The sequence below is a fragment of the Schistocerca americana genome, chromosome 9, assembly GCF_021461395.2.
Source record: "Schistocerca americana isolate TAMUIC-IGC-003095 chromosome 9, iqSchAmer2.1, whole genome shotgun sequence".
Classification (NCBI taxonomy): Eukaryota; Metazoa; Arthropoda; class Insecta; order Orthoptera; family Acrididae; genus Schistocerca; species Schistocerca americana.
In genome coordinates, this window is record NC_060127.1 from 78,682,443 (window position 1) to 78,708,521 (window position 26,079).

General features: G+C 41.3%; 1 protein-coding gene across 2 annotated transcripts in view; it reads left to right on the forward strand.

Annotated features, from left to right (window-relative positions):
* Positions 1 to 26,079, forward strand: part of LOC124551339 — a 90,282-nt gene that overhangs the window by 52,699 nt on the left and 11,504 nt on the right. For both annotated transcript variants that reach the window (XM_047126365.1, XM_047126366.1), the window contains exon 6: positions 392 to 641. In XM_047126365.1, the coding sequence (XP_046982321.1) occupies positions 392 to 641 (250 nt within the window). The remainder of the gene's footprint in view (positions 1 to 391; positions 642 to 26,079) is intronic.

Genomic DNA, 26,079 nt, shown 5'->3' on the forward strand with positions numbered 1-26,079 from the left:
TCAATAACTTTTGATTCTGGATCTATCTTGTGCGTGCAGGTGCTAGTTATTTAGGTTTTGTGGTGGTGCTAGTAGTTCACTGTGCGCACCTGCGCCCATGTTGTGTGTTGCAGTTCTTATTTGGAATAGCCGTATCTACTGAGGGCTTAAATTTCCTCTCACTGCTCTCTTATTGTATTTATGCCTTGACTGTGGTGATGTGTTCGTGTTGAAATGTCAGCAGTTGTTGTAAACATCACCTGGCTACTGTCCCGTAAGTTATTTAAACATTTTATGTGTTGGCAGAAACTAAAACACTTCGTGACTTTTCTTTTCCATCCAACACTTAATCTGTGTCATTTGCCACCACTACCCCTCCCATTATTGATGAAACTGTATTTTTGTTTTTCAGAAAAAATTGTTTGGACATACGAAAAGGTGGAGGAAATGGTGCGTCTGCTGGTAACTGTCTGCGGTGTTGACCATGTGGAGGAATTTCGTGGACATCTGAATATCAAACATCAATTTTGGGATCTTGTTGGCATTCGTATGGGTTTACCGAAAGCTCGTCTAGTTCGCTTCTGGAGGTGCAAGCTATATACACAGATTTTTGCAAAGAGACCCATCACTCGTAATGGCGTATCCATTCACATAATTAATTGGTAAGCTGCTCATATGCGAGAAAAGTCTGTTTTTTGTATATTTCAGTTTGAATTTTACTCAGTCTCAGTTGTTATGCCTTAGCATTTTATATCCATCTGCAGAGGATCCCTTGTGGAGAGGTGTTTGGCTTCAAGGTATGACTTCAGAATAATGTGATGTGCTGTTCATTGAAGTGTTTCCCCATTAGTCTACATCCATACGTAGATGTGATGTCACTTAATCTTGAAATTAAGGTGCATTTGGCTGTGTCTGACAGTAGAAAGCCACAGTCCAACCACCTATCCTTCCCCTTCTCCGCATCACCTCATCCTCCTACAGCTCCCTCTGCCCTTCTGAAGGGGTCTTCTGCAGATGGGAACAAAACATTGGAAATTTCAAGTGCATCTATAGTACATTAGTAAGAAAATTACACAAGGCCCATCCAGAAAGGAAGTTCTGTAGGCACCTGTCATAGTGTGGCACAAGTCTTTGTATGCTTTCCTCATAGAACATTGCACTGTGTGTGTCAGTCTTGTGATAATGTCAGACAATGGAAAAATAGGATGAAATAGCAACATTATGAAGAGGATAGGTCGCTACTCACCACATGGAGGTGGCATTGAGTTGCAGACAGACGCAATCAAAAGACTGCAAAATGTTTAAGCTTTCGACCGAAATGCCTTCTTTGAAAATAAAAAGCACACTCACAACACTCACATTACACACACACACACACACACACACACACACACACACACACACACACAAAAGGCCAGTCTCTGCCCTCTGTGGCCGGACTGCGGGCTGTGACTGTGTCTGCTATGAGCAACAATCTGAGGTGGCTAGGGAGGGTACGGAGACGGCGTGGGCTGGGGAGGTATGGGAAGCTAGAGGTGACAGGAGGTGTTATGCTACCTGCGAGAGCATGAAAGGATGTGGTGTAGACAGGATAGGGCTGTTAGTTGCCCTCAGTTGGGATGCTGTGTGGGGGAGCTGGTGGTGGGGGGAGGTGGACTGGGGGGGGGGGGGGGGGAGAGTAGAAAAGGGATGAGTGGATGCATTGGCAGAATAGAAGGTGTGTGTAATGATGGAGAGAGAGCAGGGAAGGGGAGCTGGAGGACTGGGGGTAGCGAAGGTTGATGCGAGGGGGTTTATAGGAATGAATGATGTACTGTAGGGCAAGTTCCCACCTGCACAGTTCTGAAAAGCTGGTGTTGGTAGATAGGATCCAGATGGCACATGTTGTGAATCAGTCATTGCAGTGAAGTACATTGTGTTGGGAAGGATGTTCAGCAACTGGATGGACCAGCTGTCTCGTAATTGCAGTTTAGATGTGACGATTCATGTATACAGGCAGCTTGTTAGGTGTCATGCTCACATGAAAAGCAGCACAATGATTGCAGCTTAATTTGTAGATCATATGGCTGCTTTTAGGGGGAGTTCGGCTTGTGATGGGAGAGGAGATCCCTGTGAGTGGACTGGAGTAGGTGCTAGTGGGACAATGTGTGGGACAGGTCTGGCATCTACATCTGTTGCAGGTGTATGAGCTGTGAGACAAGGGTTTGGGAGCAGCAGTGAAGTCGGGATAGCCAAGGATGTTCCATAGGTGCCATTGTGGAGGGAATGTGAAAAGTAGAGGGTAGGATATTCCTCATTTCAGGGCATGATGAGAGGTAGCTGAAACTCTGGCGGAGAATGTGATTCCTGGGTGGAACTTGAGTCAAGAGATGAGACAATGGGTATGTGGGAGGAAGGAGGTGACAGGAGAAACAAGGCACGGGAGATCTATTTCTTTACAAGGTTTGGTAGGTTATTTTAGTCTGTGGACGTCTCGGTGAGACCTTCGGCATATTTGGAGAGGGACTGCTCATCTCAACAGATGCGATGACCATGGGAATCTAGGCTGCTGTTGTCCTCAGTCCAAAGACTGGTTTGATGCAGCTCTTCATGCTGCTCTGTCCTGTGCAAGCTTCATCATCCCCGAATAACTACTGTGGTCTACATCTTTCTTATTAAGTTTACAGTTTTCATCTGCTGGACTCCCTCTACAATTTTTACCCCATGCACTCCCCTGCAATACTAAATTGGTGGTCCCCTGATGCCTTAGAATGTCCCCTATCAACCAATCCCTGCTTTTGGTGAAGTTGTACCACATATTTCCCTTCTCCCCAGTTCCGTTCAGTACTTTCTCATTAGTTCCCCGAATCTTCAGTATTCTTCTGTAGCACCACTTATCGAAAGCTTCTCTTCTCTTTGTATCTAAACTGTTTATTGTCCGTGTTTCACTTCCATACACGGCTACACTCCAGACAAATTCCTTCAGAAATGACTTCCTACCTTTCATATTTTTCTTTAGTTTCTGTTACTGCTTGCTCAGTGTACAGGGGTTAGGCTACCGCCCTGTCTCACTCCCTTTTTAACCGCTGCCTCTCGTTCATTCCCCTCGACTCTTACTAGTGCTGTCTGTTTCCTGTATAAGCTGTAAATAGCATTTAGCTCCCTGTATTTTACGCCCTCAGAATTTCAAGCAGAGTATTCCAATCAATATTGTCAAAAGCTTTCTCTAAATTTACAAGTGCTATAAATGGAGATTTGCCTTTCCTTAACCTATATTCTAAGATAAGGATAGGGTCAGTATTGCCTCGCATGTTCCCACATTTCTCTGGAATCCAAACTGATCATCCCCAAGGTCGGCTTCTTCCAGTTTTTCCGTTCTTCTGTAAGAAATTTGTGTTAGTATTTGCTTATCTCAAACATCTTGCACACCGGATGTACGAGTTTTATTATGGGTTTCTCTCCTGAGGCTATCAGTAATTCTGACAGATCATCATCTACTCCCAGGGCCTACTTTAGACCTAGGTCTTTGAGAGTTCTGTCAAATTCTTCTTGCAGTATCATATCTCCTATCTCATCTTTACGTACATCTACTTCCCTTTCTATAGTATTGCTTTAAAGTTCATCCTCCTTCTATAGGCCCTCTGTATATTCCTTCCAACTTTCAGCTTTCCCTTCATTGCTTAGGACTTGTTTACTATCTGAGCTCTTAGTACTCATACAGCTGCTTCAGTTTTTCTCAGAGGCCTCTTGGATTTTCCTGTAAGCCCTGTTAAACGTTCCCCTAGTGAAATTTACTTCTAAATCCTGACATTTGTCGTCTCATCGCACCTGCTCAGTAATTTTGCACTTACTGTCGATCTCATTTTTTAAACGTTTGTATTCCCTTTTGCCTGCTTCATTTGCTGCATTTTAAAATTTTCTCTTTTCATCAATTAAATTCAATCTCTCTGATGTTATCCAAGGATTTCTACTAGGCCATGTGTTTTTACCTGTTTGATGCTGTAGGCTGTATGGAAGGGATTTCTTGGGATGGAGTGGATGGCAGCTGTCACAGTGGAGGTATTGCTGGTGTTTGGTAGGTTTGATGGAGATGGAGGTGCTGATGTAGCCATCCTTGAGGTGGTCAGCATTGAGGAAGGTAAATAAATGTAAATGTCGTGTGACTAGGGTCTCCCTTCGGGTAGACTGTTCGCCGGGTGCAAGTCTTTCGATTTGATGCCACTTCAGTGACTTGCGTGTCAATGGGGATGAAATAATAATGATTAGGACAACACAACACCCGGTTCCTAAGCAGAGAAAATCTCCGACCTAGCCCGGAATCGAACTCGGGCCCTTAGGATTGACATTCTGTGGGCCCTTAGGATTGACATTCTGTCACGCTGACCACCCAGCTACCAGGGGCGGGTGTTGAGGAAGGTAACTTGCTGGTTTAGGGAGGACCAGGTAAAGCTAATGGTGGAGAAGGTATTGTGGTTTTGGAGGAATGTGGATAGGATGTCTTCACCGTCACTCCAGATCACAAAGATGTAATCAGTGAGTGCAAACCAGGTGAGGAGTGTGGGATTCTGGAGGGTTGGGAAGGATTCCTCTAGATAGCCTGTGAATAGGGTGGCATAGCATGGTGCCATGTGAGTGCCCATTACTGTACCATAGATTTGTTAGTAAGTGATGCCTTCAAAGGAGAAGTAATTGTGAGTGAAGTTAAAGTTGGTCTTGCTGACCAGGAAGGACGTTATACGTTTGCAGACAGTTGGCTGTTGGGAAAAGCAGTGTTCAACAGCAGCAAGGCCATGGGCATTGGGGATGTTAGTGTAGAGGGAGGTGAAATCAGGAGTGGTAAGGGAAGAGGAACTGTGGCGATTTGGAGGAAGTCATTGGTATCTTATATACACTGTGATCAAAAGTATCCGGACATGTGGCTGAAAATGACTTAAAAGCTCGTGATGCCCTCCATCGGTAATGCTGGAATCCAGTATGGTGTTGGCCCACCCTTAGCCTTGCACTCTCTCGCAGGCATACATTCAATCAGGTGCTGGAAGGTTTCTTGGGGAATGGCAGCCCATTCTTCATGGAGTGCTGGAGTGTTGCACTGAGCAGAGGTATCACTGTCAGTTGGTTAGGCCTAGTACAAAGTCGGCGTCCCAAAAAATCTCAAAGGTGTTCTGGACTCTGTGCAGACCAGTCCATAACAGGGATGTTATTGTCATGTAACCACTCCACCAAACGCCGCGCATCATGAACACGTGCTCGACCGTGTCAAAAGATGCATTTGCCATCCCTGAATTGCTCTTCAACAGTGAGAGGCAAGAAGGTGCTTAAAACATCAATGTAGGCCTGTGCTGTGATAGTGCCACGCAAAACAACAAGGGCTGCAAGCACCCTCCATGAAAAACACAACCACAGCATAACACCACCGCCTCCAAATTTTACTTTTGGCACTACACACGCTGGCAGGTGACATTCACCGGGCATTCGCCATACACACACCATGCCATTGGATCGTCACATTGTGTACCGTGATTCATCACTCCACACAACATTTTTCCCCTGTTTAATTGTCTAATGTTTACGCTCCTTACACGAAGCAAGGTGTCGTTTGGCATTTAGCGGCATGATGTGTGGCTTATGAGCAGCCGCTCGACCATGAAATCAAAGTTTTCTCACCTCCTGACTGTCATAGTATTTGCAGTGGATCCTGATGCAGTTTGGAATTCTTGTCTGATGGTCTGGATAGATGTCTGCCTATTACACATTATGGCACTCTTCAACTGTCGGCAGTCTCTGTCAGCCGACAGATAAGGTCGGCCTGTACACTTTTGTGCTGTACGTGTCCCTTCATATTTCCACTATACTATTACATCGAAAACAGTGGACCTAGGGATATTTAGGAGTGCAGAAATCTCCGTGTACAGTCATATGACACAAGTGATACCCAGTCACGTGACAACATTTGAAGTTTGTGGGTTCCGCGGAGCTCCCAATTCTGCTCTCCCACTATGCCTAATGACTACTGAGGTCACTGATATGGAGTACCTGGAAGTAGGTGGCAGTACAATGCACCTAATACAAAAAACAAATGTTTTTGGGGGTGTCCGGATACTTTTGATCACATTGCGCAGGAAGGTAGCTTATGGGTAATAGGCTGAAGGTGTTGGTTTAAGAGAGCAGAGATTCTCTCTGAGGGGGCACAGTAACCAGCCACAATAGGCATCCTGGGTGGTTGTGTTATAGACTCACGGGAGCATTTAGTAGATAAGAGTGTGGGGAGTGGTAGGGGTGGGGGAAGGGAGAGGGGGGGGGGGGGTGGCGGAGGTTCTGGGATGGGCATAAGGGTTTGGAAAGGGACTGGAGATCCTGCTGTATTTCTGGAATTTGATCACTGGGGCACAAACTGGTAGTGATCATTTTTTAGGTGGTGGAGTGCAGTTCTTTCTGCAAATTTAAGATTGGTTTCCATTTTGAGGGATTTGGGGATCATGGTGAGGCAAGGTTATAGGCTAGGAAATGCTGGAAAGCTAATGGGGATTGTTCAGTGGCAGTAGGGTGAATCACAGTTGGATGGCGGAGTGAACTGAGTCAGGCAGGGCTCAATATTGGTTTTGGATCAAGTCTAATTGGTAGGGTTGGTGACGAAAAAAGTACTTTCTGTAGGGATTGGGAGGAGGAGGTTGGGTTTTATCCAAGGTCCTTCTGAATTGAATTTCGGTGTGGGGCAAAAGTTGAGACTGGAAAAGGCTGATACTTCTGTGAGACCGAGACTTTTGGAAGACAGGCTCATGACTGTGTTTCAGGTTTATTTAGATTCTGGATTCTATCTGGTGGTGGGATGGAATTTCTGCTTTTTATATTATAAAAAAATGCTGTAACTTACCAAATGAGAAAGCGCTGGTATGTTGATAGACACAATAAAACATGCGCACGCACACGCGCACACACGTATCCATCCGCACATATACAGGCACAGGCAGACATATGTGAATGCAAAGGGTTGCGAAAGCTTGAAATCTCTTTGCATTGCATTTACATATGTCTGCCTGTGCCTGTATATGTGCAGATGGATATGTGTGCGAGTGTATACCTGTCCCTTTTTCCCCCTAAGGTAAGTGCTTCCGCTCCCGGGATTGGAATGACTCATTACCCTCTCCCTTAAAACCCACATCCTTCCATCTTTCCCTCTCCTTCCCTCTTTCATGATGAGATTTGTGTATGTGTTTTTTATTGTAACAAGTTTTTTGAACTCATTGTTGATGAAATTTTTGACCACCAAGAAACTTTTTCATGTGCAGAAAGAGGAGGAAGTTGCTTGGGGTAAGATCAGAGCTGTATGGGAGGGGGGAATCAAACTGGTTCCACCCAAAGTTCTGCAAGCGGTGATGTCTTGTCAGCATTGAGAGTTCTAGAACTGTCATGAATCAAAACAATACAGTTTGTGAGCTGTCTGCAGTGCTTATTTTGTATTGTGCGATGCAGTTTCAAAAGTCCCACAGTAAACATTTTCTTTTATTTTTCACCTCACAGTAAAAAATGCACCAGGAGAATGCTGTGTCTATCCCAAAAGGCTGTGCACATGACCTTTTGAGATGTGAAGGTGATTGTCTGCTAAAGTCTCCATTGGTGATGCCGTGTGCCTCCAATCTGTTGATTGTTAAGATTGAGTGTTATTCAAGTAACCCATGCTCATCTCCAGTCACGCTCTTGCTTAGAAAATCATCACAATTTTTGTTGTAACATGCATGGATCAGGTACGGTTTCCTTTTTCTGTGCTCTGTTGGTTTTTGGCCCCCAACGAACAGAAAGCTTTTGATAATTTAGTTTTTCAGAAAGTTTCATGAAGAAGGGATCTTGAAACTTGCGCAGAGTTCTTAGGGTGATGGGATGTTATAAACTGTTTTCCTCTGAGTTCTTAAACTGTACAGACCAATTCTTCATTATCTATACATGGATGCCCCCTTTGTTAGTAATTGATCAGTTGATCATGTCCATTGAATTGTCGGACCCATCTTGTTACCGTTGACTCAGTGATCTGTTTCTCTGTAAACCTCACAATCTGTTGATGAATGTCGACAGGTTTTCTGTTTTTGACGATCAGAAAATGAATTACAGAGCAAATCTCATAATTGGTAGGATTTTTAACTAACTTTGCCATTCTAAACAAGCACTATATAGCATATATACCCACCTATCTACAACTAAATAGATAGCTGCAACAGTGCTATTAAGTCAAGACAGTTTTAGTGGTACATACTGTTCAGACAGGAAAAATATACAGAAACTTAATGAATACTTAGCTGACGAAGTGGGCATGTTCTTGTAGATTGGTGAGAGGTCCAGTTTGTGATTCAAACTGTGGAATGAAACACCATATTTCATGTCTCAAGAACATGTATTGTCTCATTATCGATTATAACATGAATATTGCGCAAAACACTGGTTGAAATATAGTGCATCTTAGACTCAAAATCTGCCACCTGACTAATACATTCTCCAGCCCTTACATAACTTAGTAACAGTTATAAATAAGTTTTTCAATTATGATTTTATTCGTAGCTGTTATTTTTTAGCGAAAGTGGTATAAATGTTTTCAAAATAAAATTCAGTTGTCAGCTGCACAATTGTAATAATTGTTTCACTTAACTGATTCTGATAGATTCATCTGTTTTCTTTGGAAGTCTAAAACTGCAGGAATGTACAGATAATTAGAGCATGTTCCTAAATCTGTGTGAAGTATGAGAAGTCTGTTAAAAAGGTGTACTCAGGATTGGTTTCGCACATTTCAATGCCTTCTTCGAGAAAGCAGAATGCCACGATATATATATATATGGTTGTAACCAACACATGTACACTTTGCTATATCTCTTACAATTATGCTTCGTTGATTAAAGTATTGACATGTGGTAAACCAATATTTTGTTACAAAGGTTGGGCCCAGAAGTTTCAGTAATGAATTTTTGTAACATCATTTATGCAATATTTTCCGAACTTTTCAAAGTATTCTCCTCCTGCTTCAATGCGCTGTTGCCAACACTTCATTCAATCATTGAAGGTTCCTTCAGTGCAGTTGTTGAAGATGCTTTTACTACCTCCAGTGTCCCATACTGAGTTCCTTTCAGGTTCTTTTGATTCTTGAGAACAAAAAGCAGTCCGCTAGTGGCAGACTGGGACTGTATGGCAGCTGGAGCTGCATTGCCACACCCATTTTGACCAGCAACTCGGAGACAATGAGCACGGTTTGGCTTGATGCATTGTCATGGTGCACGATCCAATTGTCACGAACTTCTTTTTGGATGTGTCAAACCCAGTTGCGCAACCATTTGAGCACTTCGCAGTAAAACACCTTGTTGACTGCTTGTTCTTGTGGCACAAGTTCACTGTGACCTACACTTTCTCTGCCAACAAAACACAGTGAGCATTGCTTTGATTTGCTATTTGGTCATGGTTACTTTCTTCAGACAAGAGACTCCTTGGTGTGCTACTCGCTGCTCTGATGTTTTGTTTTGGGATTGTACTAAAAAAATCTGTCTCATCCCCTTTGATCACTGTGTCCAAAAAGTCTGGGCTCATTTCATGGTGCTCATACAATTCCTGGCAACAAACTCTGCACCTTCATCCCACTCGTCAGTACCTTTGGCACCATTTTCATGCAGACCTTCCTCATTTGTAAATACACAGTTAAAATGTCATGAAAGGTTGCTTTTGGATCTTCTGCTGTCTCTGCAGTCATCCAAACACTTAATCATTGGTCCTTGTCCACAACATGATGCACTTTTTGCACCGAGTTGTCTGTCTGTGATGTCGATGGGCATCCCGAGCAGACATAATAGACTCCAGATCTTCCCGGAACCTTTTGTGCCACATAAAAGTTTGGCTTTGTTTCATTACCCCATCACAATACTCTTCTCAAAGCATTTCAAGCTTCTCTGCCCCAGTTTTGCCCAGTTTCACAAAGAATTTCATAGCACTGCTCCAAAAACTGGTCCAGTTTTTCTCGACGAGGGTGCATGGAGTGGGACCCTGCCTCAACAACTGCCCGCAGGCGACGGACACTAGTATCTTTTCAAAGCTTAGATCTCCCACCAACTACTCCACCCAAAGCTCCACCCTGCCAGCCAGCGTTGCCAACTACCAAAAATCATTCCGGGAACTTTTAGGAGAGACACTGTGTGCTTCTTGTACTTTACATACGTTTATGGCCATGTTCTAATGGTTTAAGTATTCCTAAATTGTATAGACTTTCCAAGATGACAAATTAATCTGTTGAAATCATTTCTCGACTGCCCCTGTGACTAAGCACCAGATATCTGCTCGAGAAAATGAGTGAATGGTAGAACGTTGTGACTGTTCTTTACAGGGACTTAGTAACTATGTGGAACAATAGTGTCACGTATCTGTGTGTAGTATAGCACTCAATAAAAGTTACTTGGTCTGCCTTAATAATGTATTGCAAAATTAAACAATAGAAACTCCAGGTAGGAATATCAACATAGAAATAGGCATATTGCTTCTTAATGTAAACAATAATCCAGAGTGCTGATACTCATCTGTAGCCAAGCATGTAGCGTTTAACTCGTCTGAACAGCATCCCCTTTCTATGTCTGTTGCCTCCTCACCCCTCTCTCTGTCCACCATATACTATATCCATCTCAACCTTACCCCACCCTCTCACAGGTCGATGTTGATGGGACATTAAACCGTAATCTTCCTTCTTTTTTCTCCCAGCTGTGCCCATGCCCACTTGTAGCCCTTGCAAAACGGGTCAGTAAAGCAGGTCAATACTTCTGACACAACACACCTGTTATGCAAGGTAGCCTGCACATCAGGTGCTAATAAACCTTTTCTTGCCCCCTGACATATAGGCTGCCCTGCAAAGCATGTCAGTAAAGCAAGCTGATACTTCAATATTTTGAACATAGCTGCACAACAGCAACGGTTCCACGTAATAAAATTATAACCAGCCGACTAGTTGCAATGGATAAAGAAATTCTTTACCTAGGTTTCGACAAATATAAATTTGTCTTCTTCAGAAGGTAGCCTAAGGACAATGAACATCATAGCTTACATTAGAAAAGTATGAAACTTAAGCCAAGAATAAATCATCATCATCATTTACGACTGATTATGCCTTTCAGCGTTCAGTCTGGGGCGTAGCCCCCCTTATACAGTTCCTTCATGATCCCCTATTCAGTGCTAACATTGGTGCCTCTTCTGATGTTAAACCGATTACTTCAAAATCATTCTTAACCGAATCCAGGTACCTTCTCCTCGGTCTGCCCTGACTCCTCCTACCCTCTACTGCTGAATCCATGAGTCTCTTGGGTAACCTTGCTTCTCCCATGCGTGTAACATGACCCCGATGTTATTCAATCTGTATATTGAGCAAGCAGTAAAGGAAACAAAAAAAAATTCGGAGTAGGTATTAAAATTCATGGAGAAGAAGTAAAAACTTTGAGGTTCGCCAATGACATTGTAATTCTGTCAGAGACAGCAAAGGACTTGGAAGAGCAGTTGAACGGAATGGACAGTGTCTTGAAAGGAGGATATAAGATGAACATCAACAAAAGCAAAACGAGGATAATGGACTGTAGTCAAATTAAGTCAGGTGATGCTGAGGGAATCAGATTAGGAAATGAGACACTTAAACTAGTAAAGGAGTTTTACTATTTGGGGAGCAAAATAACTTATGATGGTCAAAGTAGAGAGGATATAAAATGTAGACTGGCAATGACAAGGAAAGCGTTTCTGAAGAAGAGAACTTTGTTAACATTGAGTATAGATTTAAGTGTCAGGAAGTCGTTTCTGAAAGTATTTGTATGGAGTGTAGCCATGTATGGAAGTGAAACATGGACAATAACTAGTTTGGACAAGAAGAGAATAGAAGCTTTAGAAATGTGGTGCTACAGAAGAATGCTGAAGATAAGGTGGGTAGATCACGTAACTAATGAGGAGGTATTGAATAGGATTGGGGAGAAGAGAAGTTTGTGGCACAACTTGACTAGAAGAAGGGATCGGTTGGTAGGACATGTTTTGAGGCATCAAGGGATCACAAATTTAGCATTGGAGGGCACCGTGGAGGGTAAAAATCATAGAGGGAGACCAAGAGATGAATACACTAAGCAGATTCAGAAGGATGTAGGTTGCAGTAGGTACTGGGAGATGAAGAAGCTTGCACAGGATAGAGTAGCATGGAGAGCGGCATCAGACCAGTCTCAGGACTGAAGACCACAACAACAACAACAACAACAACGAAGTTGGTCGAAAGATTGAACGGTGCACAGATAACTTAGTCTTGGTACTGACTTCCTTCTTGCAGAAGAGAGTAGATCGTAGCTGAGCGCTCACTGCATTAGCTTTGCTACACCTCGCTTCCAGTTCTTTCACTATGTTGCCATCCTGTGAGAATATGCATCCTAAGTACTTGAAACCGTCCACCGGTTCTAACTTTGTTCCTCCTATTTGGCACTCAATCCGTTTATATTTCTTTCCCACTGACATTACTTTCGTTTTGGAGATGCTAATCTTCATACCATAGTCCTTACATTTCTGATCTAGCTCTGAAATATTACTTTGCAAACTTTCAATCGAATCTGCCATCACAACTAAGTCATCTGCATATGCAAGACTGCTTATTTTGTGTTCACATATCTTAATCTCACCCAGCCAGTCTATTGTTTTCAACATATGATCCATAAATAATATGAACAACAGTGGAGACAGGTATCCATGTAAAGACCTTTAATTGCTTGCAAAAGTTTGCCTCCTATTCCATAATCTTGTAGAACAGACAATAACTTCCTCCTAGGAACCCGGTCATATGCCTTTTCTAGATCTATAAAGCATAGATACAATTCCCTGTTCCACTCATAACACTTCTCCATTATTTGCCGTAAGCTAAAGATCTGGTCCTGACAACCTCTAAGAGGCCTAAACCCACACTGATTTTCATCCAATTGGTCCTCAACTAATACTCGCACTTTCCTTTCAACGATACCTGAGAAGATTTTACCCACAACGCTGATTAAAGAGATACCTCTGTAGTTGTTACAATCTTTTCTGTTTCCATGTTTAAAGATTGGTGTGATTACTGCTTTTGTCCAGTCTGATGGAACCTGTCCCGACTCCCAGGCCATTTCAATTATCCTGTGTAGCCATTTAAGACCTGACATTCCACTGTATTTGATGAGTTCCGACTTAATTTCATCCACCCCAGCCGCTTTATTGCACTGCAATCTATTGACCATTTTTTCCACTTCCTCAAATGTGATCCTATTTCCATCATCATTCCTATCCCATCCTACCTCGAAATCTGAAACATTACTGATTGCATTTTCACCTACATTGAGCAACTCTTCAAAATATTCCCTCCATCTGCCCAAGGCATCCACAGGATTCACCAGCAGTTTTTCTGACCTGTCCAAAATACTTGTCATTTCCTTCTTACCTCCCTTTCGAAGACTGCTAATTACACTCCAGAATGGTTTTCCAGCAGCTTGACCCATAGTCTCCAACCTGTTTCCAAAGTCTTCCCACGATTTCTTCTTGGATGCTGCAATTATCTGTCTGGCTTTGTTTCTTTCTTCAACATAACTTTCTCTGTCTATCTGGGTTCTGGTATGTAGCCATTTTTGATGCGCCTTCTTTTTCCTTTTACAGGCTGCCTTGACTGTATCATTCCACCAAGCTGTTTGCTTCCTCCTACTTTTACACACTACTGTTCCAAGACATTCTTTAGCCACTTCTAGTACTGTGTCCCTGTACCTTGTACATTCCTTTTCCAATGACTGTAATTGACTACATTCAACTAACTGGTACCTTTCTGAGATCACTGTTATGTACTTGTGCCTGATTTCCTTATCCTGAAGTTTCTCCACTCTTATCCTTCTACATATGGACCTGACCTCCTGCACTTTCGGCCTCACAATCCCAATTTCACTGCAGATTAAATAATGATCAGTGTCATCAAAGAATCCCCTGAATGCACGTGTGTCCCTCACAGCCTTCCTGAATTCCTGATCTGTTATTATATAGTCAATGACAGATCTGGTTCCCCTGCCTTCCCAAGTATACCGGTGAGTGTTCTTATGTTTAAAAAAGGAGTTTGTGATTACTAAGCCCATACTGGCACAGAAATCCAAGAGTTGTTTCCCGTTCCTGTTGGCCTCCATATCCTCTCCAAATTTACCCATAACCTTTTCATACCCTTCTGTTCGATTTCCAATCCTGGCATTAAAAATCACCCATGAGCAGAACACTGTCCTTGTCCTTTACTCTAACAACTACATCACTGAGTGCCTCATAAAAACTATCCATCTTATCTTGATCTGTCCCTTCACAATGCGAATATACTGACACAATCCTAATTTTCTTGCTAGACACTGTCAAATCTATCCACATCAGTCGTTCGTTTACATACCTTATTGCAGCTACGCTGGGTTCCATTTCTTTCCTGATGTAAAGCCCTACACCCCATTGTGCTATTCCTGCTTTGACTCCTGACTGGTAGACCTTGTATTCTCCCACTTCCTCTTCTTTCTCACCCCTTACCTGAATGTCACAAACAGCTAAAACGTCCAGCCCCATCTTACTTGCAGCCTCTGCCAGCTCTACCTTCTTCCCAGAGTAGCCCCCATTGATATTAATAGCTCCCCATCTCATTACCATTTGTTTGCCAAGTCGTATCTTAGGAGTCCCTGGTTTGTCAGTTGGAGGTGGGACTCCGTCACCTCCAAATTTTGCTCTGATTGTTGCCAGCATCATATTTAAAGTACCAGGGAAGCAGGTTGCTAGCCTTACTTGCCCCGAGTCCCATTGGGTTTTACCCCTAACGGCTGAGGGATAAAACCCAATGGGACTCGGGGCAAGTAAGGCTAGCAACCTGCTTCCCTGTTACTTTAAATATGATGCTGGCAACAATCAGAGCAAAATGCCTCGGACCTTTGGAGGTGACGGAGTCCCACCTCTAACTGACAAACCAGGGACTCCTAAGATACGACTTGGCAAACAAATGGTAATGAGATGGGGAGCTATTAATATCAATGGGGGCTACTCTGGGAAGAAGGTAGAGCTGGCAGAGGCTGCAAGTAAGATGGGGCTGGACGTTTTAGCTCTTAGTGACATTCGGGTAAGGGGTGAGAAAGAAGAGGAAGTGGGAGAATACAAGGTCTAGCTGTCAGGAGTCAAAGCAGGAATAAATTTTAACACAAATTAGAGAACTCTTGCATTACAGAAATATGATAACGATGACTGGTACTTACAATTTTACATTAGTAAGGACTAATGTACCATCACAGTTTTTACAATTTTCGGCATAGATCCATTTCTCAAAAATGCCTTATAAATATGAACCCGAAACCACCCGTGCTCAGAGGTCAGTTTAAACTGCATAAACAAAATCACCCGATTCGCCCTGTAGTGAATGGAATAGGTAGTCCACATCACAAACTCGCTAGGCGCCTCCATTTTAAAATTAAAGATTCTTTCACATTTGAAAATGATTTTTTGGTTAAAAACAGCAAGGAGTTGATCAACAACTTTACAACTGTAGGATGTACACCTGACACTAGACTGGTTTCCTTTGACATCGTTAGTCTTTATACAAAAGTCCCTGTCGATGTAACCATAGCCCTTGTAAAAAAGAATCTACTAAAACATAAAAAACTAAGTGAAATTCAGATTGTGGAACTGATTAGTGTGCTTAAACTTGTTTTGAAATACAATTATTTCACGTTCAGTGGGAAAATGTATGTACAACCAGACGGTTTAGCAATGGGTAGTCCCCTCACGGGTATTTTGGCAGATGTTTTTATCAACACTCTGGAAATAATGTTCTTCAATTCAAGTTCAGAATTACGCCACAAAATCCGTTATTATGCACGTTATGTTGATGACATTATCGTTGCTTTTTGTGGTACTGACCGTGTGTTAGAGCTTCTCTTCAATACTTTCAGTGGTTTACATGAAAAAATTTCCTTCACAACAGACCTTCAGAATGAAAAAGGTGAACTTAACTTTCTTGGTTTAACAATTTCTATACAGAATAGTTCCTTCAATTTCAACATCTTCCGTAAAGAAACGTATTCAGATAATGTCATCCCTGCTGACTCAACTCGTCCAAAAGCTCATAAACTGGTGTTTTTTCATTCTGCCATTCACCGTATGGTAACTACTCCTTTATCACCTGCCGATCAACAAAAAGAATTGAGTGTCATCAAAGCGATTGTGGTTAATAATGGATACAATCAGAATATGATTGATTACATGTTCAGTAAGAAAACTTCCCAAAACTGTTCGACTTTGAACAATAACCTCCCCACTGATAGCAAAGAAGCTAAAAAATTTATTTCTATTCCTTTCTTGGGTAATATATCGTATAGGATAAAATGTCTTCTAATGAAAAAATGTAACTGCAACGTCTCCTTCTCTACAGATAACAGTTTAATGAGAAATCTTGTACATTCAGTCGAGATCCCTGGCGATTGGTTTTTCAATTCAGGGGTTTATAAACTAACCTGTAATAGCTGTCCTTCATACTATATTGGTCAAACAGGCAGAGCTGTGAAAACAAGATATAAAGAACACCTATTAGGTAAAAAAGGAGCGAATATACACAGTTCTACTTTCGCTGAACACCACCTGATAGCCAGTCATACGCCTAAGCATTTAGAAGACACTGTTATCCTACACAGAGAAGTCAAAGGGTGTAGACTAGATCTGTGGGAAGAGTTACAAATTTTCAAACATCTTGAGCTCAAGGACGGTAATATACAGAACGACCAGTTGAACCTTGCTTGTAGACAATTTTTTGAAGACTTTAATCCTGTACTGTTTATGGTATAACATTAATGCTGGTAAACTTAGTGATTTATTTCTTCAGGAAGCTATGATGCACCTTCATTGCTTCAAGCTCACTGCCACTTATGTAATGGTGGTTTTCTCACGATGTATGTTGCTACTTCATTGGCCCTTATGTGATTTTGCCTGGCTCTAAAAATTTTTGGTTTTCCCTATGAATGTGTATTAACAGGATAATGTCCGTAATTCTTTCTTGACAAGAGCCATTATTGTCAATTTTAAAGTTCTGACATATATACCGTTTTTGGGCTTCACTAATATAGTAATGTAATTTTTTTTATTTTGGCTGTATGTGCCACTGGGCATAAGTTTCTCGGCGTAAGCACCACCTACTTTTTTGATGTATAACTACATTATTTGTACCAGTGGTTCCATACTGTTATAATGGGAGTGTTAATTTCCTTCTTTTTTATTGTCACTTCACCTAAGGACGTTATTAATACTCATAATGTACACGTTGTCTTTGTACGCCAATTGGCACATGTTTCTCGGTACGAGCGCCACCTGCCCTGGTTTCAGAGTAACTACGCGCGCCGATTACTCAGTTGGTTGTGAGCTCTGCAAGATCCATGAACTTTCTTGTATTTACGTGACAAACCCTAATTCTAGGGCTATCTTTCATTTTTGACAAATGGATCTATGCCGACAATTGTGAAAACAGTGATGGTACATTAGTCCTTATTAGTGTAAAATTGTAAGTACCAGTTGTTGTCATATTTCTGTAATGCAAGAGTTCTCTAATTTGTGTTAAAATTTATTCTTGTCTTAAGTTTCATACTTTTCTAATGTAAGCTAGGATGTTCATTATCCTTAGGCTACCTTCTGAAGAAGACAAGTTTATATTTGTCGAAACCTAGGTAAAGAATTTCTTTATCCATTGCAACTGGTCGGCTGGTTATGATTTTATCAAGCTGATACTATTCCGACACAACATGCCTGTTGTACAGGGCAGTCTATATTTTTTTTTGCCCACATCTCTGCTCCTGTCAGAGCTAGTAGGTTATAAACCCCACATTGCTGATACTTAAGAAGTTTTCTGTTTGTGTGCCGATCCAGGGGTTTATGAGGAGACCCTAAACACATTTACCAGAATAAAAATGTTGTTTATTATCAATTAATATCTGATACATAAATGTGAAATGTCTTATTTTTAAATGAAGAAAATGTATACACTGCCTGACAATGTGAAGCACCCCAAAGACATGGTCAGATACCATTGTAACTTTATACACATACACTCATCATTGAGTATGTAAATCATTAGAGCTGCAATCCCCTGGGACATGTAGAACAGCCACAATAATGCATTAGTGTTAGTATTGCTAGCCAGGCCTGGTAGGGTATACGATAAGCCAAAACGTTATGATCACTGCCCACCGCAACACTTGAATTCGCCTGATGGCATTGCAGGCACGTGACATGGCAACAAAAAAAAAGTATGTAAAGCGGGTAGGCACAGATGGGATCACCCAAGGGAAGATATGGGCTGCAAATGGGGAAATCCATTGAGATAAGCGATTTTGACAAAGGGCAGATTATTATTACACAGAGCCTCTGAACGAGTATCTCGAAAATGGTGAAGCTGGTCAAATGTTCAGCATCTATGGAAAGAGGTAGGAGGACAGTGAAACTACCACTAGGCACTAAATGGTTAGAAGTCCACGTCTCTTCACAGAATGTGGAGTTCGGAGGCTTGTGTGCTCTGTTAAGTAGGATAGCTGATCAGTGGCATCTCTGCCGAAAGAGCACAATACTGGTGCATGCACAACTGTTTCGCAGAACAGAACATGGGGATCAACAGTGTACCATCCCCTAAGCGTTCACATGTTGACCCAATGACATAGTCATTTATGATTTCAGTGGGCATGGGACCATCAGGATTTGACCATCAATTGATGTAAACATGTTGTCTCTTCAAGTGAATCACATTTGTGCTACACTACGTTGATGGTAGTCTCCAAAAACGGTGTCATTGAAGTGAAAAGCAGCTCGATAAGTGCAGCACACTGCACGGATGCAGGCTGGTGGGAGCAGTATTATGCTATGAAACACATTTTTCTGTGCTTGCATGGGACCAGTGGTAGTAATCAGACATGCTGACAGCTGCGAACCACCTGCATCCCTTCATGCTTGATGTCTTCACCAATGGCAATGTCGTCTTTCAGCAGTACAAGTGTGTGCGTCTTATAGCCAGAATCGTACTACAGCAGCTTGAGGAGCATTATAGTGAACTCGGGGTGATGTCTCAGTGACCAAATTCACCTAAAGTAAATCCTGCGGAACCCAGCCATATTGCTGTCAGGTGCCGCCACCGAATACGCAAATCAGTGGACCATCATTTATGCGAATTACACTACCTGTGCGTAGGCATCTGATGCAAAATACGTGCATGAACCTACCAACAAACCGTCAGATCCCTGATATGCAGAGTCAGTTATCTATTTCATTCCAAAGATGGACAAACACGCTATTAAGTAGGTGGTCAAAATGTTTTGCCTCGTCAGTGTATAAGTTGTATGGACTGCATCAGATGTTGAATGATCACTGTCGAGGACACACGTGTGCCACATACTCGTGTGAGACAATGTTATTGACACCTGACAGAGTTTGAAAGGAGCCTCAAGCACTTTGTAACACTTTCGTGTCTGTGCCTGACATCCAAAAACCATTAATGGACTCCTCAAAACATTCTACATCGTCCCACACCACTGGTTGGAGATTAGCAGCTGCGGGACTAGGGCAGTATTGTTCCTTACTTTGGCTGGCATTAAGATCGCGACACAAACGGCACCATTTGGAATAGTGCCGTGAGTGGGAAGAATGGACTGCTGATGAATGGCATTGCATTGTGCTCAATGATGTGTCGCAGTTCTGCACTGCACTGGATTACCAGTGTCAGCATGGTAGCGACATTGACAGGTCTCATTCTTCCAGTGTTTCGAAGAGGAACAGCATTGTTAGTCTTTGACACCGCAATTGTTAGTCATGGGCATCCTGTGTCCTGATGTTGGCTCTGCCATTTTTCAACAGGACAATGATAGTCCATATGTGGCATATATCTGTATGAACTGTCTATATAATACTGAGGTACTCCCTTAGCCAGCAAGATCTCCTTATTTGTCCCCCAATAGAACGTGAGAGACCAGCTCAGCGGTAAACTCCATCTTCATTCCTGTATGTCAGGACAATTTATGAAAGCTGTGAGTCAGCTCACCTTAAGAGGAGATCCAATTACTTCATGACACTCCTCCTAACTGAATCTTAACATGCATCCAGGTGAGAGGGGGTGCTACTTCATACTGAGAAGTGGACTCATACTGCAAGTTCTTTGTAAATTTGACTGAGTTTTGTAACCACTGAAGTAGTGTCGTATATCCTCTACACTCGTGTTTCTTGATTCCGTTTCCTCCTAACCTTTCTGGGTGCTTAATCGTTTTGGTTGTCAATGAATGTCATTAATACTGCTCAATCACCAGCATTAAAGTATTTCATTTTCTTTTTGATGTTCTGCATTTTTGTTCCAGATTTCAATTTATTGCTAATACTTGCATTTTCATGTGATTGGTAATTATAAATAAAAAGCATTATTCTTGTAAAACATACTTTCCAAATTTGTCATTTATTGTTTCCATTTGATAATCAATGTAGAATTCAAATAAAAGATTAAAAATCAGTAAGAATCAAACAGGTGACTGATTACAAGATTTGTCTACAGCTGTATTCCACAGTTGACATTATGATGCGTTTCAGGGATATTTCTTTTACCAGTGTCTGTTCTCTCTTTTCTTTTTATATTCACAGATAGAGCATGGGAAAAATGATGGTTAGTGAAGCTTGTAGATCTCAGACTTTTCATGATGGTCATGTCACGATTTGTAGGTGGGAGGAAAAACGTTAATGTTCTTTTAAAATACAAACAGTAAACCTCTCTGAAATGGACAATGCTTCTTTTTTAGTGTCTGCTGCTGGAGTATGTTGAGTAATGCACTCGTACGGAGTAAACAGTCCCATGATGAATGGCACCACATTTTTGTGGTGGTGTCCACAGAACGAGATTTCGTGTAAAAGTTGTTACCTCACGATGGCACCACAAGTAAAGACAGCTGGTGACAGACGCGTCAGTGAATCGGAGGCATCAGTGTAGACATTCCTCCATGTATTTTCTTGCACCACCGCAGCCGGAGAGTTATTTATGTCCCAGCACTGTGCCGCTCGTCCAGTCTCTATGTAATCAGTGACCACTTATAATCATTGCTTACAACAACAGTTACCTGGCTGTTTGCTAATAGAGCAGTTACTCAGAACTTTATATCAAGTTATAGACAATTGTACTGTGGTGTGAACTATCATTCTGCAATGAACAAAGTACTAATTGTTGTCTGTGAGAACAATAATGGTTTCCAAAAAGTATTTTCAATGCTAAATTTTTGATAAATGTCTAATAGTGTGTGTGTGTGTGTGTGTGTGTGAGAGAGAGAGAGAGAGAGAGAGAGAGAGAGAGAGAGAGAGAGAGAGAGAGAGAGAGGGGGGGGGGGGAGGGAGTCGCATGAACCTGTGATGGTTCTTGTATCTGCTAGACATCCTCTTCTGTTAATCCACCTGGTAAGGGTACAGAGTCAGTCAAATAAATGTTTGGAAAGAAATTCTTTCATGGATGAGTCAAATTTCCGTAAGATTCCTTTAATGAATCTCAGCCTGGCATCTGCTTTTCCTAAAATTTCTTTTATGTGGTCATTCCTGTTGAGGTCGCCTCAGATGGTAACTCCTAGGTATTTTATGGTAATTACTGTTCCAGCAACTTGTCACAAATAGTGTACTTAAACATTTATGGAATGGAACTCCAAGTTTAAAGAGCACCAGCTGACAGTAAGCAAGAGCAAAACTGTAGAAATGGTTATGAGCAGGGTATCTGCCCAGGGCAACCTGATTAGAGTTGGACAGGAAATTGAATGTGTGGACGCTTTCAGTTATCTAGGAAGTAGAATAACAAGAAATGGAACTGCCAGACAAGAAGTAGAAAACATAGTAAGAAAGGGCTCTAATTTTTTCAGCAAGTGCAGGACCTTGTATGGTACAAGGGAGTTCCTACGAGAACCAAACGTATCATTTTTAAAACATTATCTCCAACCGTTTCTGCCATACAGCTTGGAGTGCTATGTAAATAATTAACAAGGCAAGTTCGAGCAAGTCACAGCCACACGAAATGAAGTTTCTGTGCTCAACCTTACAAAAGATTAAATAAAATAAAATTAGGAATCAAAGCATTAGAGGAGACACACAAGAGGATTTATCAGTGACTGAGGAACAGAGTACTGCAAAACTGGCTTTCCAATAGCCACCAGTAACAAACATAATTAAAAACCTTATACAGTCTTTACAACAGTATATGGAATGAAAAAAGTAAAGATCCTTCCTTTTAACTAAATAACAAATAGCCCCAGGTAAATATAGATGACAAGCATAATTGCCCACAAATTTAACAGGAATTTACCGGGACTAAATACCCATTGGTAAAACAAGCCACACTACAGAATATTAAATAACAAATTTTAAGTAAAAGAGCAAATTCCCCAATGAGAACTTTCGTACAACGGAATTCCACCAGTTATATAGTGACTTATTCCACTGAAGACACTCATGAAATCCCTTTCAAGTTTAACAATATTTAGGCAGAAAAGACAGTTACCTTAATAGTCAGTTTAAGTTCCACACAACAGCGGGCACAACCCCGGCGGATGACCACCCTAATACAAGAGTGAGCGAACTACCGTACTTGGAATGGGACGCATCTTGGCACAGCCCAAACATTTTAACGAGAAGAATCTCCAAATAATTACAAGAGAGAATACTTAACTTCTGTCAACTACTGTGGCGAGCAGTGACTGACAGGATACAGCCAAGTAGTGCCGAGCGTTACCAAAATGTAGCTGGCCGAGCTAACTGCCGGACTTACGTCAATAAAAGTGCCACCCCTTGTATTAGTCAATCTGGAACTGATTGTGCCCGCTGCTCATAGTACACTTTAATATATGCCAACCCCCTTTAAATTTAATACCCTTAACACATGCAAGACCTCAAACAAATAGCATGGAAACTTATTCACCTCTTACAGCTCGTAATTCTTTACTTTTACTGGCAGGTGCCAATAACAAGCATAAAGTCTGCCTAACCAAGATCATAAAAACCCATAATACAAGACACCTAAGTCACAACCCCTTCAAACGGACACCACAGAATAAATCATAAGTTACCGTATTTACTCGAATCTAAGCCGCACTCGAATCTAAGCCGCACCTGAAAAATGAGACTCGAAATCGAGGAAAAAAAATTTTCCTGAATCTAAGCCACACCTGAAATTTGAGACTCGAAATTCAAGGGGGGAGAAAAGTTTTAGGCCGCACCTCCAAATCGAAACAAAGTTGGTCCATTGTAATATGAGACACAATTTAGGTAGAATAAATGACGATACAGCTACAGTAGTCTGGTTCGAGTCGTAAGCTTAGCAGTTAAGCTTTATCAGGTAGCCATTGCTATGCGTCAGGCACTCCGTCCATATTTTTATGGGTACCCTTCCTTTTTCACATGCTTCGTCTGGTTTGAATTGATTGCTTATTTTTCTTTGATCTGATAAGTGCCGTTCTCTTTGTTGTAGGTGTTTACGTCACTCTAAGCTGAAAATGCGTTACTGTACTGTGTCATGCATTGTTTATCGCATTCTGATAATGTGTGTTTACGACCTGTCGCCGCTCGCGGCATGGCTTGCTTTTGTGCATGCTACTGCCGCTTACAATTAAAAAACAACAGAGACGAATCGTCTCATTAGCGAAACAATGGCAAGAGACTGCTATTTGATGTTACTTACACTGCTGCTTTGTTTGATAATGATCAACAAGAACCAAATAATAGACTGTGTATGATAGAAGATGTTCTGAACGAGAATTTAGCAAAAATTTTTCTCCGTTTGAAAATCTTTGCAGACGCCTCTTTAGTACATTACATTCTGCACAGAAATTAGTCATCTTAGATAATCTAGTCAATTGCCATGCTTCATTTCTGACTGTCCCACTATTAGGCATAAGAATAATACGAATATAAATATGACATGATATGTATATTCTTCCGCGTTTGCTGTTGTCTCACTCTAGTTTCATAGTTTATTAGGCAGGCAGGATTTAAATGAGATAGCAGCAAACACGAAACAATACATGGCAAAATGTTTATATTTGTATTATTCTTATGGTGAAGAGAATACTGCATGTGATTCACAATACAGAAAAGTTCCTATTAGCAACCATCCCTTCTCACAGGTAGGAAAAAATTCAGAACGTAGAGTTGGCCATATTGACAAACATCCCAAACAGTCTTGCCAGTCGTATTTTCGTAGTACATTGAAATGCTGCTACATTCGAAGATGAACAATACGGAATTTGTATTTACTTCGTAGGATAATGTATGAAAATGCAGTGGTTGAAACTCGGGGTGGACAAAAAAGCTCATCTTCCACTTTTTTTTTTTTAATTTATTTACTGACGCAGAGGTTTTGGTGCCAGTATTTATCTTTGTCACTGCAAAGCATGCCTGTGTAGCGCTACATATATTCGATGGCAGAACTTAGTTGTGGCAGCACCTACCAACATTTTTCAGAACTTCCACTTACTTTGCACTCGATTCTAAGCCGCAGGCGGATTTTTGGGTTACAAAAACCGGAAAAAAGTATGGCTTAGGTTCGAGTTAATACAGTACTCAAGTAAAATTAAAATCACACTGTCTTTAACACTAAACATGGCCTGTGCACTATCCTAGAATGACTCGTGCAGCCTTAGCACTACTCATGCTTAGTGCTCTCGTCACAATGAAATGGTACTTACTTCCTGGACACGCATCATACAATGGACAGACGTCTGCGATGTAGATGAGCAATTATGCGCATCTACCTGATGATTGTTCTTGATCAAGGGAATGACCTGCACATTTTTCCAATTGCTAGCTACCTTCCATTGCTCCAACAACCATGTTAAATTACTGGCAGAAGGGGACTGAAGTCTATCTCATAGTCTCTGTATAACCCCACATGTCTCATCTGATCCAGTTGTCTTTCCTCTACTGAGCAGTTTTAGCTGATTTCCTATTCTGCAATTACTTACCTCAATATCTGACAAATTTCATATGGTACTCCATCTGATAGCAGTCCTGTTAATAAGTGTTGATGTGGTACTGACTAATATACTTCCAAGAAGTCGAGAAATAATTAATGCACTTTATAACCTTCAACCACGGCTTCATGATATTGTGTGAGAAAAGAGCGAGTTGGGTTTTGCGTGACAGATGTTTGCAGAATCCAGTTGAATGCAATGAACAACAGAAACAATTTCAGTTGAAATCAGCTTCTCAAGTACACCCTAACCTATTGTATTACAAACATACCAGGAACATGAAATGTACATTAAGAAGGTAAATTTTATGTTACTTAATTTCTAATTTGGAAGTCTATATTGTGCTAATAAAAGAAAATTATTTTTGCTCACTTCTGTTTACTAAAATTTCTATCTTCACTGAAATTGCTTGCATACAGTGCATTATCTCTTGTGGTGAAGTGCAATAAACGAGGCACTTCTCCAGATTTTCTTCAGTTGTTGAATTTCACCAAACAAAAGAATGAATTTGTCCCAGTAAAATTGTCTTCCCACATCAGAGGATGTTGATGGTGAAAATTTTAGGAAATGAAATATTGCTGGAAATGTTGTCCAGTGGACTGTCTTCTTCTCCTCCACTGATAATACAGCAAATAGTAGCAAAAGTTGACTAATCTGGATTTCTAACTAAAACAGTGTCAGACTGATTCACTACCTTGTGCTCAATATCACCTGTAATGTCTGTCACTTTGCATTTGAAATTTCAACAATTTCTAATGATTTCTGCAAAGGTAACAAGATAGACTCTAATTCTTTAAAGTTGTTAGCAAGGAAGCTGAAGGTGCTATGGTTGTATACCAGAGCATTATTGTTTTAAGTTCAGTGAAAGCATTTTTTGCCTTTTGTACTGGAACTGAAGATCCTTTTGAAAGTAATCATCAAGCATTGATTACATGGCTTGCAAAAGTTCATTATAAAAACCAACAGCTTTGATCCATGTATCCCATTTCATTTGGACAGTCATTTTGGACAACACTAAATTTAGCACTAGTGAAACATGTTGGGGGGGGGGGGGGGGGGGGGGCTTTGAGATACATTCATGCTGTATGAAAGTACTTTATCCACATCTGACTTACCATAGAAG